A 13,387-nucleotide genomic window follows, 5' to 3' on the forward strand; every position below is an offset into this window, starting at 1 on the left:
AAGACAGATGAAATTCAGTGTTGATAAATACAAGATAATGCACATTGGAAAACATAATCCCAACTATACATGCAAAATGTTTAAATTAACTGTTACCACTCAAGAAAGTGATCTTGGAGTCATGCAGATTTCTCTGAAAACGTCTGCTCGATGTGCAGCAGAAGTCAAAAAGGCTACCAGAATGTTAGGAACCATTAGTAAAGGGATAGATAATAAGACAGAAAATATCATAATGCTACTATAGAAATCCATGGTACGGCCACATCTGGAATACTATGTGCAGTTCTGGTCTTCCCATCTCAAACAAGATCTATTAGAAGTGGAAAAAGTACAAAGAAGGACCACAAAAATTATTAGGGGTTTGGAATAGCTTCCCTAGAACAGGTGTTAGAGTTATTGTCACTACTCCCCCTCATAGGAGAAAACGATTCTTTCTAACCAATAGGCTATTCAATAACTTAGGCCACTACAAACTTACATCAGTATAACTACGTCGCTCAGGGGTGTGCATTTTTCACACCCCGGAGCAATGCAGTTACATTGACCTAACCCCGATGTAGACAGTGCTGTGTGGATGGGAGGGCATCTCCCGTCGCCATAGCTACTGCCTCTCGTGGAGATGGATTAACTATGCTGATGGGAGAAGCTCTTCTGTTGGTGTAGTAGCATCTTAACTGAAGTGCCACAGCAGCGTAACTGCAGCTTTTTAAGTGTAGTCCTGCCTTTAGACTTTAATCAAAATGTTTTTGTAGCCTTGCCCACAACTGGAATTCTGATATCATATTTCTCTCCCTCCCTCTTGTTTGGTTCTTTAACTGTAACATCTTAAAAGGTCTCTCTCAAAAACATGTTTTTCTTAAATTTTCCCTGAAGAAGGTGACCTCTCCACAAGTGAATTTGGGCTGCAAATAACTTAAAACATGGAATCACATGCATAAATAACTCTGTCTTCAACAAAGGCTGTAAAATGAAGGCCCAGTTTCTCAGCTGGGCCACACCAACAAACATTTTGTGTTTTTTGTTGTGTGCATGTGGCATTATCTATTTGCTCTGCCTGCTCTAATCTTATGAGCTTGCAGGTTACAAAGCAAAATGGGACCAGCAAACAGAGTGGAGGAGCCGTGCGTTATGCATACGCACAGATACTGCGGTGATGTGTGTTTTTAAATGTCTTGAAAGCCATGAATGCACCTGCAAATCAAAACAGAGGTTTCAAGTCTAATGTTTAGCCTTCCGGCATGGATTGTATCTGTTTAAATTGTGAACATCAGCCCCTTTAACACTGAAAATCACTAACTAGCTAAAATGAGATTGGAATGAATATAGAGGGAATGTGTTTTTGTTTGTTGCGTCTAGTGGACAGACTCTGCAGAACAACAAGATGGGTAATTTCTAAAGGATTTTTTGTGGTTACTAGAATTATGTAATACTACAATGCTTCTAATAACTTTGTGGGTGCATTATATGGCACCAACAAAATGTGTGTGAGGGATTCTTTTTTGACAGTATTCAACAGAATTTATATTGTGGTAATTTAGGGGACTATCAAAAGGGAGCATGTATGTTCCACATATTTATCAGGTACATTAATTTTAGGCTGGAAACAGTTTTTCTAGACTTGTAGTGTGACAGAGCCTTTATCTCTGTGGACTTTAGAACCAACTGGACTGCAGCCTTCTCGGCTCTATGAGCTAAGATCAAGTGAAAAATTCTCTAAATTATATCTTAGGCTGCTGTCGTGTTGACTCCTGTTTAAAATAAATGTGACAACCCTCTGCAAGAATTATGTGGATAAAAGCATACTTGGAAAAATGGCCTGAGAAGAAGAGGGGGTCATGGTACATATTTGTTCTTTCATAACACACTAGGAGAAGTACAGTCTGGGTTTTTAGGAAGTGGGGAAGCATGTGCATACTTCTGCTCCTTCCTCCTCCCCCTTCCTATATCACATCCCTTTCACTCTCCTACAGCGCTCCTATGACAGCAGACCCCATGATCGTATCTTGAATTTCCAAGGATATTAGCGTATGAAACAAATGGGTAGCTAACCCTCAGAGTAATATAAAGCCACAGAAAACATTGACGAAAACTTGTGAAATAATACCATTAAAAGTTAAAATTTAGTTTGCTGGGATATGATAACTTCCAACTTCACAAAGAACATAATGCTGGATACTCAGTTTAAGAAGTAACACAAACAATTGTAGTTTCAGTTCACTTTTACATGGTGAAAAAGTAATTTAAGGCACTGACTTGTTGCCTAGGTGTCGAAGGGCCTGATCCTGCAAACACACATGAAAGTAGTCCCTCTGACTTCAGTGGGATTACTCCTGTGTAATGTATTACACATGCATAAACGTTTGCCCTTAGTTCTGAAATCTAGCTTCGTGAGCTTTTTTTCAAATGTGGTAAAACCAGCATCATCACCAAGGAAATTATTATTATTATTATTTTATTTTGTTACAGCAGGATTAGTGTAGTATTAATTTCTCCCCCCCCCTTAAATATCTTTCCTTGCTATCTGTATAAATTCTGTTGAGTTGAATTGAGAAAGCTAGTAAGAAATACACCACTGTACGTGTGTCTTGTTGGCTTGAAACCTGCCCTATCTGTACCCTGTGCAATCTCGGTGAGTTAAACAGATGTTTGTATGAGATGTAAGCTAGGGTAGAATTTATCCACTAGTCTTTAGCTGTCTGTGTAACGGAAAATGTTCCTGATATTATAGAGCTATAAAGCAGAAGTTCCTCAGTGAAGTATGAGTGAAAGCAAGAATCTGTTAAACGTCACTGCTGCATGACTAAAACATTTAGAACTGCTGCAAGCAATCAGAGTGTCATGTTGTACTGGTTCTAGGAAGAACTTGATGCCAATTTTGGTGTTAAGTTTTCCTTGTTTTGATGTTCCCCTGCCTGCTGTACCAAACACCTGTTCACCAGAACACAGTTCTTTGCCTATATTTAACCCACAAGGATGGGGGCCAGATCCTGAGCCACATCAGAAATGAGCTCAGTGCAGATCAGAAGTAGGGGGATGCAAAGGTGCTTTATGCTGCCTTTATGCTGCTACCTGTCCTGGACTTGGACCAGCCGTAGACTGCTCCAATTAGTTCTGTCCACCTGCCTGTGAACCCAATGGAATGTTCTGATAGCTGGAACACAGCAGTTTCCATCCACATGCCTTTTTTCCTAGGCACATCACTTGTGCTAAGAGGTTCAGAAGGGTGGTGTAGAGCTGGTAAGAAAATAAGAATGGCCATACTGAGTCAGACCAATGGTCCATCTGACCCAGTATCCTGTCTTCTGACACTGGCCAGTGCCAGATGCTTCAGAGGGAATCAACAGAACAGTGCAGTTATAATAGCTCTACCCCACCCAGGGATTCCCCTTTTGCAGGTTGAATCCTTAGAGAGAGACCAGTTAAGCTACCTGTAAAGCAGCCAGAGCATAAGGGAAAAATTGGGGTCTATGAGTTGGAAGGTTTGGATTCTCCTCCTGGCTCTGCTGAGTTCCTCTATGATAACAGGCAAGTTGCTTAACCACTTTGCCCATCTGTAGCATACAGGTAACTGCCAACCTCACAGGGTATTGTAACTTTCTAATTTGCTGTTTGCAAAGTGCCTTGAGCTGTTCAGATGTTACTTTGCAACAAAAATAATAAGCTATATTGTGAGGGAACTAGGGTGAATAATACTTAATTCAATTCAGAAGTTATTTCATTGTCAATTTTTATTTCTAAAAGTTTTAGATAAGACATAACTTCTGTATTTTCTTGACGTGATTTTTTCCCCCACGTATTTCTTCTTGCCCAAAGTCTCATCGCTGAAGTCTGGGATGTAGAGCAGAAAGTGTTTCTCACAAACCCAGATTTCAAAGTGTTTAATTTTGAGTCCACCTTTCATTTTCGAACATCCAGTCTCTCAAAGTTTAATGGAATGCTTCAAATATCATATGGTTAATTCACACCAATTTAGAGAAATCTGCATTCCTGAGAGTTTGAATAAATACGTTTACATAGAAATCAGTGTTTTTCAGGTGACTTTACTGTAATTGGTCCTTTTCTAGATTGTAGCTGTGAGTTGTGGTACTCAAAGTATAGGGTCATACATAGCAATTTGTGATATCTTCTTCTCTTTGAGGTTTCAGGTAAATACAGATTAAGCTCAAATGGTGGATCATACTTCTGCAAGTTTATTTGATAACCAGAAAGGTATCACTTTAATTTTCACCCCCTCCTCCTTTCCCCCCCAAAAAAAAAAAAAAAAAAAAAAAGTGTGCACAGCTGTGTTACACACAGAGTTGGGATTAACTTGAATAAGAAGACCTAATCATACAGTTATGTAGCATGCTGCGTCCAGGCTGATTAGATTACACTATGATCTTGGTAAAGCAAAGACACTGCCTATCTGTCACAGGATCTGAAAATAGTGCTTCAGTCTCCTGCTAGCTTGTACTTGGATTGATTTATTTATTGAACTGGTGTGCATAAAATAATGTGAACTCTATAAAATGGATTTCAGATTAGAAACTTTTATTGTAATTCTAATTTGGTTGTACTTTCCATATAAGGTATAACTTTGCAGTATTTGATTTGCACTATTTAGGTTGTGTAAAATGTGCATAAAGATAGATATTTGAAATGTAACTAAACAAAAATTGTAGTTAAGATTCATGATCTACAGGAAGAGTGCAAATTTTGTTTGAGAGAGCTGTTTGTTTCCATAAGAATACAAGTTAAACACTTGCTTTGAAATCCCATGTCCAGGGAAAGTGTTTATGTTATTGAGCACAAACTGATTTTAAAGCAGAAAAGCAATTTTCTTCTCCGCTCCCCCCCAAGCTTTGTCTGACGTCCACATTGGATTTGGACCTTCCCCTTGCATTTCGACATTCTTTGTAATCTTGATAAAATCATGAAAAGACTTGTGATGTTCATGAGATGATCTGTTTCTGGACTCTGAAGTCTAACTAGAAAACCTGTGGCTGCAGCTTTCTGTAGTGCAGATTCTCGGTGGCTTTATTTTTTCCCCCTGAAATGGTTTTGCATTGTTTGAAGCTGAAAAATTGAAATAGAGAGCTGGTAGTAGTATTGTTTAAAAGAATGCAATGAACTTGAAAATCATATTTACTTCTGAAATTTTTGTTCCATACATGGTCTCAAGAAAGACCTATGATTACTATAATAAAGTTAGTAAAACATATTTTTCTTTTTTTCCCTAGTTTGTTTTATTTGATAGGCTTTTATGATAGTAAGATTTGCTTTTTCCTGTAAAAGTCAATCGGTTCCTTCCTGGTTAAGAAGACCCTCAAACATCAACAGGAGAGTGATGTGTGTGTGTGTGTGTGTGTGTGTGTGTATAAGAAAAATATTTTTTTTTTTAAAAAGAGGACTGTTTTAAAGGGTGCTCTATCAGAAACTTAAAAAAAAAAAATCTAAGGAAAAAGTTGATTTTAAAATTCAAATTGTGTACCTTTAGAAATTTCTTTTGTTTGCATGCTTTTATTGGTTCATTCAGGGGGAAGCACTGTGCAGTTGTTGTATGTTACAAGTATTAAGCGGAGTTCAGCGTTTATATGATAGAAAAAACACTTGGAAAGCAGCACCATTTGAATAATTTAAGTAGCTTTCATCCTTTCTTTAATATTAAACTTTGTACTCAATCTTCACCAGGTTAATGTACAAGTTTTGGCTAATGTTGCATAGTTTTTATAGCACTCGCCGATTAATTATTGAAAGATCTATTTTTGGGGCTTGTTCAGTTAAATTTCAACCTATGCCATTGCTGTAGCACTTCAAAAATAGATGTGCTAAACCATAGTAATGAGGCTACCTCAGAAAGATTATTGATATGCTTTTACGTCAAACTAGGAAATTGTTTTAACCTGCGCTAAATACTTAATATTTTTCTCTCTTGAAGAAAATAATCAAAATACAGGTGTGAAATGTGCACAAATTGCTTATTCTGCATCACTGGTGCACCTTTGTTTTACTGCCCTGGAATCAGCAGCAGATATGTGAGATCAGAAATCTAGACAACATTGTTACTTGTGAAACTAGAAAGGGCCTTCCGTCCTACCCAAATTAAAAATAGATTGGGGCCTAATCTAAATCCCACATAAGTGTATGAGAGTCTTTCCATAGAAACTAATGGAAGTTCAGTCAGGCCCCTTATGTATAATATTAATTATGAAAATACAAAACTAACTGAAGAGGGAGACTTCAGATATAGATTCCAGTGAATCATCATTGGAGTTTGTGTATGAACCTGGCTCAGATCTTTTTTTAAAATATAATAATATATTCAAAGGATTCTTCTTAGTTTTGGCTGCTCAGTACTTTGTTTTTATAATATTTAAACTGTGGCTAAACTGGCCGATCCGGGGAGTGGTGGTATTTATTTAGTACTTGTGTTCAGTTGGAAACTTGGTTCGTTACAGTTAGTGAACATTATGGAACTGGTAAGCAGAAGTACAGAGTGAAAAGAGGAATTGGCTGCTGTGATCAGTCATTCAGGGACAGAAAAGGGAATTTAATTTGCACAAACCGAGAAACAAGATAAATACCCTTTGTTTCCCATGTACTTACATGGCTTCATTGTATGGGTGCATTTCTTGTATTCTCTAAAAATAACCATATTTCACAAGTCTGACCGTTTATCAGGATTTTCGGAAGTGCTTGATCTAACTTTTGCCAGTGACTTAAATGGGACCAAGGTGAGGCCTAAACTAAATGCTTTTAAAAATCCCTACTCATAGGTTTTTTATCAGGATGAAAAAATTAGTCTCTGGGCTGTTTCTTTCTTTGTTAATCACATGGTCTTCAATATATTGAAACTTGAGGCTGGACTGTGCTATGCCGTTGCCCTACAGCTTCCTCTGATGACAGGATGCGGACTCATAGGGCGCTCCTAATTGTATTATTATTGTTGGCAAAATACAGAATTTTAAGATCATCTTACAGAATTAGAACCTTTTATGCGGCAACGGGGGAATGCACATTTTAAGTGCTCATCTTTTGTAGTTGGAGGAACTTTGATTTTTTTTTTTCGGATTGTTTTTCCTGTAATAATTGGAGAGGGTTTGGTACTTTGCGTTATATTTTCACCTGCAAATTCATGACTCCAGTTCAAACAGATAGCAATAATATGCTAAGACTTGTTTTACTCAGGAGCCAATTATTATGGAATAGAATCTGAGACGCAATGCATTTGAGACTGTTCTAAATAATACATGTTTATGTATTCTAACCATAGCTTAGGTTTCAAAGCTTCTGTTAGTCATATGTATATATGGCATAATAAACGAACTAGAAACGTAAAAACTTGGTCTTCCGATTGGTCTGCCTGGCCCTCTAGTCTCTGGTGCATTTGAACACTTCTCCATTTTACAAGCCAATGTTAGAGAGCTTTGTTATAATTTTGTTCAGTGCTTAATTTGAGGGTCTTAAACGTGAATAGGTCTAATAGTGATAAACTGGTCTCAGTGAGAGTTGGTGCTGCTGTAATTAAAACATGTCATTCTCCTTTTGTGTGTGTGTTCAGGTCGTTTGGTGGGTGCCCTGGATGCAGTGCTAGATTCTAATGCACGCGTTGCTCCATTTCGAATTTTACTTCAAGTTCCAGGATCACCAGTTTACTCTGCCATAGCATGTGGTGAGTTATTGAATGGATCAGAAGTTTACTGGGCCATAGCTGCTGGTGAGTTACATACCAATTTAAAAAAATCCCCAAAGCTAAATTCTGAGCATGCTCAGTATCTGCATGTCCAAGACGCTGAAGGTAACCAAAATTAGTAACCTCATGTGTGTGTAAAGGCTACTGGCTGTGACTTGTTTAATAACCAAAATACCTATTGGTTATAATTCAAGGTATTAATAACATAAGGGAATGTTTTCTTCTGTTAAGCAAGAAAAAAAAATCTGGCTGTCTTGTTTTTCTGTCTGTTGCAAAATGTGGTCATTCCATTCACATATTTATCATTTCAGATAGTAGCCTGTGCAGGCCACTTGCAGCAGGAGGCTTTTTGTTCTGGTCTTTCATCAACACGTGTATCGGCAGTTAATTTTTACCTGCCGTTTATTTAAAAAAAAAAAAAAAAAAGTCTCCCAGCTCTTCTGATCACAATAAAATCTCACGAAAGAGATGTTTTAAAAAATATTAAATGTTTTAAAATAATAAATGTTTTAAAGTATCATAGTGCTAGGTGACCCTATGGTGAAGAATAGTGCACTCTAAAGACTTGAGTTTGCTAGTCTTTAAACTAATTCTTAATGCAGTGTTTCCCATGCTTTTCAAAACTGAACACCCCTTTAGAAAAATAAACCAGTTGTAAATCATAGCAACCCCGCTATGTGGTGTTTAAAGCCTACCAATGTTAATGTATGCATTTTTATACACTTTCTGTGCTCTCCTGGCTAGTCCTTCATTCTTCCTCCTGTTTTGGAAAATGCTGGTGTAGATCTTCATAACATATTTCCTCTCCTTTTTTTCACGGGGTTGAGCAGTGAAATAGTTAACAATGTTGACATTTAAAATATCACTGGTGGTGTTAGATTTAGTATTCATTGAAATTAGTGGGGCAGTTCACACATTAGAGTTGTTGTTTATGGCTTATTGAAAACTCTGGTAGATGTCTCTTCATCAGCTGCGCACATTTCACATTTTGAAGGTGCATGCGTGTGTGCTCTCCCTTGTACCCCCTTGAGGAAGTGCTCCATGCACTGGAAAACACTGCCCTATGGATGCCTGTCTGTACCTCAAAACCACTATATGATTTTTAGTGTATTTTGAAGATACAAAACGGGAGCGAAGGATAGTAGGTCAGGATTGATGTGCATTGTTACATTTGTGTTGGGAAGCTTACAGAGAGTCTGTTCTCCATGTTATTTTTGGCTCTGGTTAGGTGCTACCATTTCCTCATTTTCATAATTGCTGTTCACTTGGTACTCTTTTTTTTTATTTGGGAGGTAAGAACACACCACTAAAGAGAGAATGTTTTGTGAAGACAATACTTCATGCTCTTAAATATTGCTCTTGTAATGAAGAAAATGAGTTTGGCATTTTAAAATGCAAATCCGTGTTCATCTCAAAGAATGCTTAGGTTCCTTGCTCAGTAGCATGTAGGTAATATTCCTCTCTGGGGTTGAGCATTACTCTACTCTATGCAGATTTTTTCAGTCTGCTAGGGCAGCTGTTGTTTTTCACTTCAAGGGGAACCACTTGTTTTACTGGAATGGTTAAGATTTTTTGTAGGTTATAGAAGTTTTAGAAAAGCCTTTAACAAATAACACTTTAAGATCTTGAATTGCCACCCTTCCCCAAATGGATTTCCAAGATGTATTGTTGTACGTAACAGTTAATTTTTCCAAGTCAGTAGAAGATAATTCTGGTTGTGTAGATCAATATTGCATTAATCTATACTATGTGGATTCAGCAGCAGAGGGGGAGCTAACCAGTTTATTGCACTGAATGCACACATACACCACCTGCCCACAAGGCAGGCAATCCTATACGCTGCATTCAGTGCAAGCAGCTCATGGCTCTCAGAGACAGACTACAGTCTCTTGACAGCAGAGTGGCTGAGCTGGAGGAGCTTAGGGAGACAGAGATGTACATAGACAAGACTTTCCGGGACACAGTAGAGCGGTCCCACTCCCAATCTGACGGCCTTTATGGTGTTGCGGAGGATGAAAGTCTCCAGGAAGGAGAACATCAAGCTGGAGTGGAGAGAAACAGTCACATAGTTGGGACCCTCCTTGCAGATGATGCCATGGTATCCTCTCGCACTGAGGATCCCCCTCCGAGGGAGATGACTTATTAGGAACAGACAGGTAATAGTATTGGGGGATTTGATTATTAGAAATATAGGTAGTGGGTTTGTGATGCTTGGGAGAACGCCATGATGAATTGCCTGCTGGGTGCAAAGGTTGTGGAACTCTCAAGACATCTAGATAGACTTATGTATAGTGCTGGGGAGGAGCCGCTGGTGCTGGTACATGTAGGTACCAGTGACATAGGGATAGGAGAGAGGTCCTGGAGGCCAAATTTAGGCTGCTACGTAAAGGATTTAAGTCCAGAACCTCCATGGTAGCATTCTCTGAAATGCTTCCAGTTCCATGTTCAGGACAATTAGACAAGCAGAACTGCAGGGTCTCAATGCATGGATGAGACGATGGTGTAAGGAGGAGGTTTTAGGTTTATTAGGAACTGGAGATCCTTTTGGGCTTAAACTAAAATGGAACGGGATTGCTGTCATATAAAATTAAAAAAGTTGTAGAGGAGTTTTTAAACTAAGAGCAGGGGGACAGTTGACAGGTGCAGAGGAGCACATACAGCCCTTAGGGGAGGATCTATTAACAGGGATTCTCTCTGTCCTAGTAAAAAGGAGTGGATTGAAGTTGATAAAGTACAAGTAGGAGCTGAAGAAAAACAGTCAAACGAAAAAGAGTCTCGTTCAATTATATCACATGAAGGCAGACAGCTAAATATTGACATTTTATAAGTACTTGTATACAAATGATAGAAGTCTAAATACTCAGATGGGTGAACTTGAGTGCCTGATATTAAATGAGGATATTGATATAATAGGCATCACAGAAACCGGTGGAATGATGATAATCAACGGGACACAGTAATACTAAGATACAAAATACATAGGAATGATAGAGTAGGTCACGCTGGTGGGAGAGTGGCACTATATGTGAAGAAAGCAGAGTCAAATAAGATGAAAATCTGAAATGAATCAAACTGTACCAAAGAATCTCTATGGATGGAAATTCCATGCTTGAACAAGAAGAATATAGCAGTAGGAATATGGTACCGACCACCAAACCGGGGGGGGGGTGATGATTGTGAAATGTTCAGGAAGATTAGAGAGGCTACAAACAAAGAAAACCCAATAATAATGGGAGATTTCAACTAATCCCATATTGACTGGGTTGGGTACATGTCATCTTAGGACGGAATCCAGAGATAAAATTTCTAGACACCATTAATGACTGGTTCATGGAGAAGCTAGTCCTGGAACCCACAAGGGGAGAGGCAATTCTTGATTTAGTCCTAAGTGAAGCACAGGATCTGGTCCAAGAGGTGAATATAGCTGAACTGCTTGGTAATAGTGACTATAATGTAATTAAATTTAACATCTTTGTGTGAGGGAAAATACCCCACAGTATCATTTAACTTGGAAAAGGGGAACTACACAAAAACGAGGAAGCTAGTTAAATGGAAATTAAAAGGAATAGTGACAAGAGTGAAATGCTGGCAAGCTGCATGGACACTTTTAAAAACACCGTAATAGTGGCTCAAATTAAATGTATACCCCAAATAAAAAAATAATTAGAGGACCAAAAAAATGCCACCATGGCTCAACAGAATAAAAGAGGTGGTTAGAGGCAAAAAGACATCCTTTAAAAATTGGAAGTCAGATCCTAGTGAGGAAAATAGAAAGGAGCATACATTCTGGTAAGTCTAGTGCAAAAAATAGAATGAGGCAGGCCAAAAAAGTACTTGAAGAGCAAACTAGCAAAAGAGACAAAAACTAACACCAAATTTTTTTTTGACACCATCAGAAGCAGGAAGTCTTCCTTCCTTTAGCCTCACTGACTGGTTGGCAGACAAGGCTGTTGCAGAGAAGCTAAATTAATTCTTTGCATTGGTTTTTACTGTTATTATCAGACACACAGTTGAACACGGTTTGTTGGGGAAGAGTCAACATGGCTTTTGTAAAGGGAAATCATGCCTCACCTGTATCTGTTACAATTCTTTGAGGGGGTCAGCAAATGTTGACAAGGGTAATTCAATTGATATAGTGTATTTGGACTCAGAAAGCTTTTGACAAGGTTCTCACCAAAGGCTCTTAAGCAAAGTAAGGAGTTTTGGGATATGAGGGAAGGTCCTCTCATGGATCAGTAACTGGTTAAAAGACAGGAAACAAAGGGTAGGAATAAATGGTCAGTTTTCAGAATGGAGAGAGGTAAATAGTAGGGTCCTCCAAGGATCTGAACTGAGACCAGTGCTGTTCAGCATATTCATAAATGATCTAGAAAAAGGGGTTAACGGTGCGGTGGCAAAGTTTGCAGCTGATACAAAATTTCTCATGATAGTTGCATCCAAAGCTGACTGGGAAGAGTTACAAAGGGATCTCACAAAACTGGATGACTGGTCAAGAAAATAGCAGATGGGGAAATTTAATGTTGATAAATGCTAAGTAATGCACATTGGGAAACATAATCCTAAGTATACTTATTAAATGATGGGGTTTAAATTAGCTGTTACCACTCAAGAAGGAGATCTGAGAGTCATTGTGGATAATTCTCTGAAAACATCTGCTCAATGTGGAGTAGCAGTCAAAAAAGCTAACAATGTTAGGAACCATTAGTAAAGGGATAGATAAGAAGTCAGGAAATATCATAATGCCACTTTAGAAATCTATAGTATGCCCACACCTTGAATACTGTGTGATGTTCTGGTTGTCCCATCTGAAAAAAGATACATTAGAATTGGAAAAGCTACAGAGAAGGGCAACAAAAATGGTTAAGGATATGGAACAGCTTCCATATGAGAAGAGAAAAATACTGGGACCATTCAGCTTGGAAAAGAGGTGACTAAGGGGGGATTCAATAGAGGTCTATAAAATCATGAATGGTGTGGAGAAAATGAATAAGTAAGTGTTACTTACCCTTTCACATAACAAGAACCAGGGGTCACCCAATGAAATTAATAGGCAGCAGGTTTAAAACAAAAAAGTACTTCTTTACACAGCTCACAGTCATCCTATGGCTCTCATTGCTAGGGAATATTGTGAAGGCCAAAAATATAACTGGATTGAAAATATAATGAGATAAGTTCATGGAGGATAGGTTGATTAATGCGTATTAGCCAAAATGGCTAAGCCTTTGATTGCTTGATGCTGGGACTGGATGACACGGGATGGATCACTTGATAATTGGCCTGTTCTGTTCATTCCCTCTGAAGCGTCTGGTATTGGCCACTGTCAGAAGACAGAATACTGGACTAGATGGATTAGTGGTGTAACATAGTATGGCCGTTCTTATATTTCTTGTGTGTCTTTCGTAGTCAAAGCATTTTTGCAGTTTTACGAGCAAAAAATCCATAAAGACATTAAGAACAATGAAAATTTAACCTGCTTCTGACTAATAATCCTCTTGTTATGAAATGCTGCCTTCAGCAGCTGGGGAAGAAGCAGGCTTCCTGCTAGGGCTGGCAATTCTAGTCAGTAACACAGCAGAACCTGACTCTCTTTAGCACAGTGTTGAAGTTTTCCAAGCTGCCTCTTCCATTGTGGCTCTTTGCTTATCCTCGTTCCCCAAAACTGATACCTGAATTTATTTAGGGAGGGGCCTGGGGAAAAGCTGCTGAGACTCTGCC

The 13,387-nt window shown here is 38.5% G+C and overlaps 1 protein-coding gene across 3 annotated transcripts in view; it reads left to right on the top strand.

Moving 5' to 3' along the window:
- TBC1D8 (TBC1 domain family member 8) overlaps positions 1-13,387 on the top strand; it is a 77,447-nt gene that overhangs the window by 12,617 nt on the left and 51,443 nt on the right. The window contains exon 2 of one of the 3 annotated variants that reach the window (XM_026647879.2): positions 7,541-7,696. The exons of 1 other annotated variant lie outside the window; for it this stretch is intronic. In XM_026647879.2, coding sequence (XP_026503664.1) covers positions 7,541-7,696 — 156 coding nt within the window. The remainder of the gene's footprint in view (positions 1-7,540; positions 7,697-13,387) is intronic. One more of the 3 variants, XM_026647882.2, reaches the window with a different exon arrangement.

Source organism: Terrapene carolina, unplaced genomic scaffold (genome assembly GCF_002925995.2).
Source record: "Terrapene carolina triunguis isolate 2854851 unplaced genomic scaffold, T_m_triunguis-2.0 Scaffold21, whole genome shotgun sequence".
Taxonomy (NCBI): domain Eukaryota; kingdom Metazoa; phylum Chordata; order Testudines; family Emydidae; genus Terrapene; species Terrapene triunguis.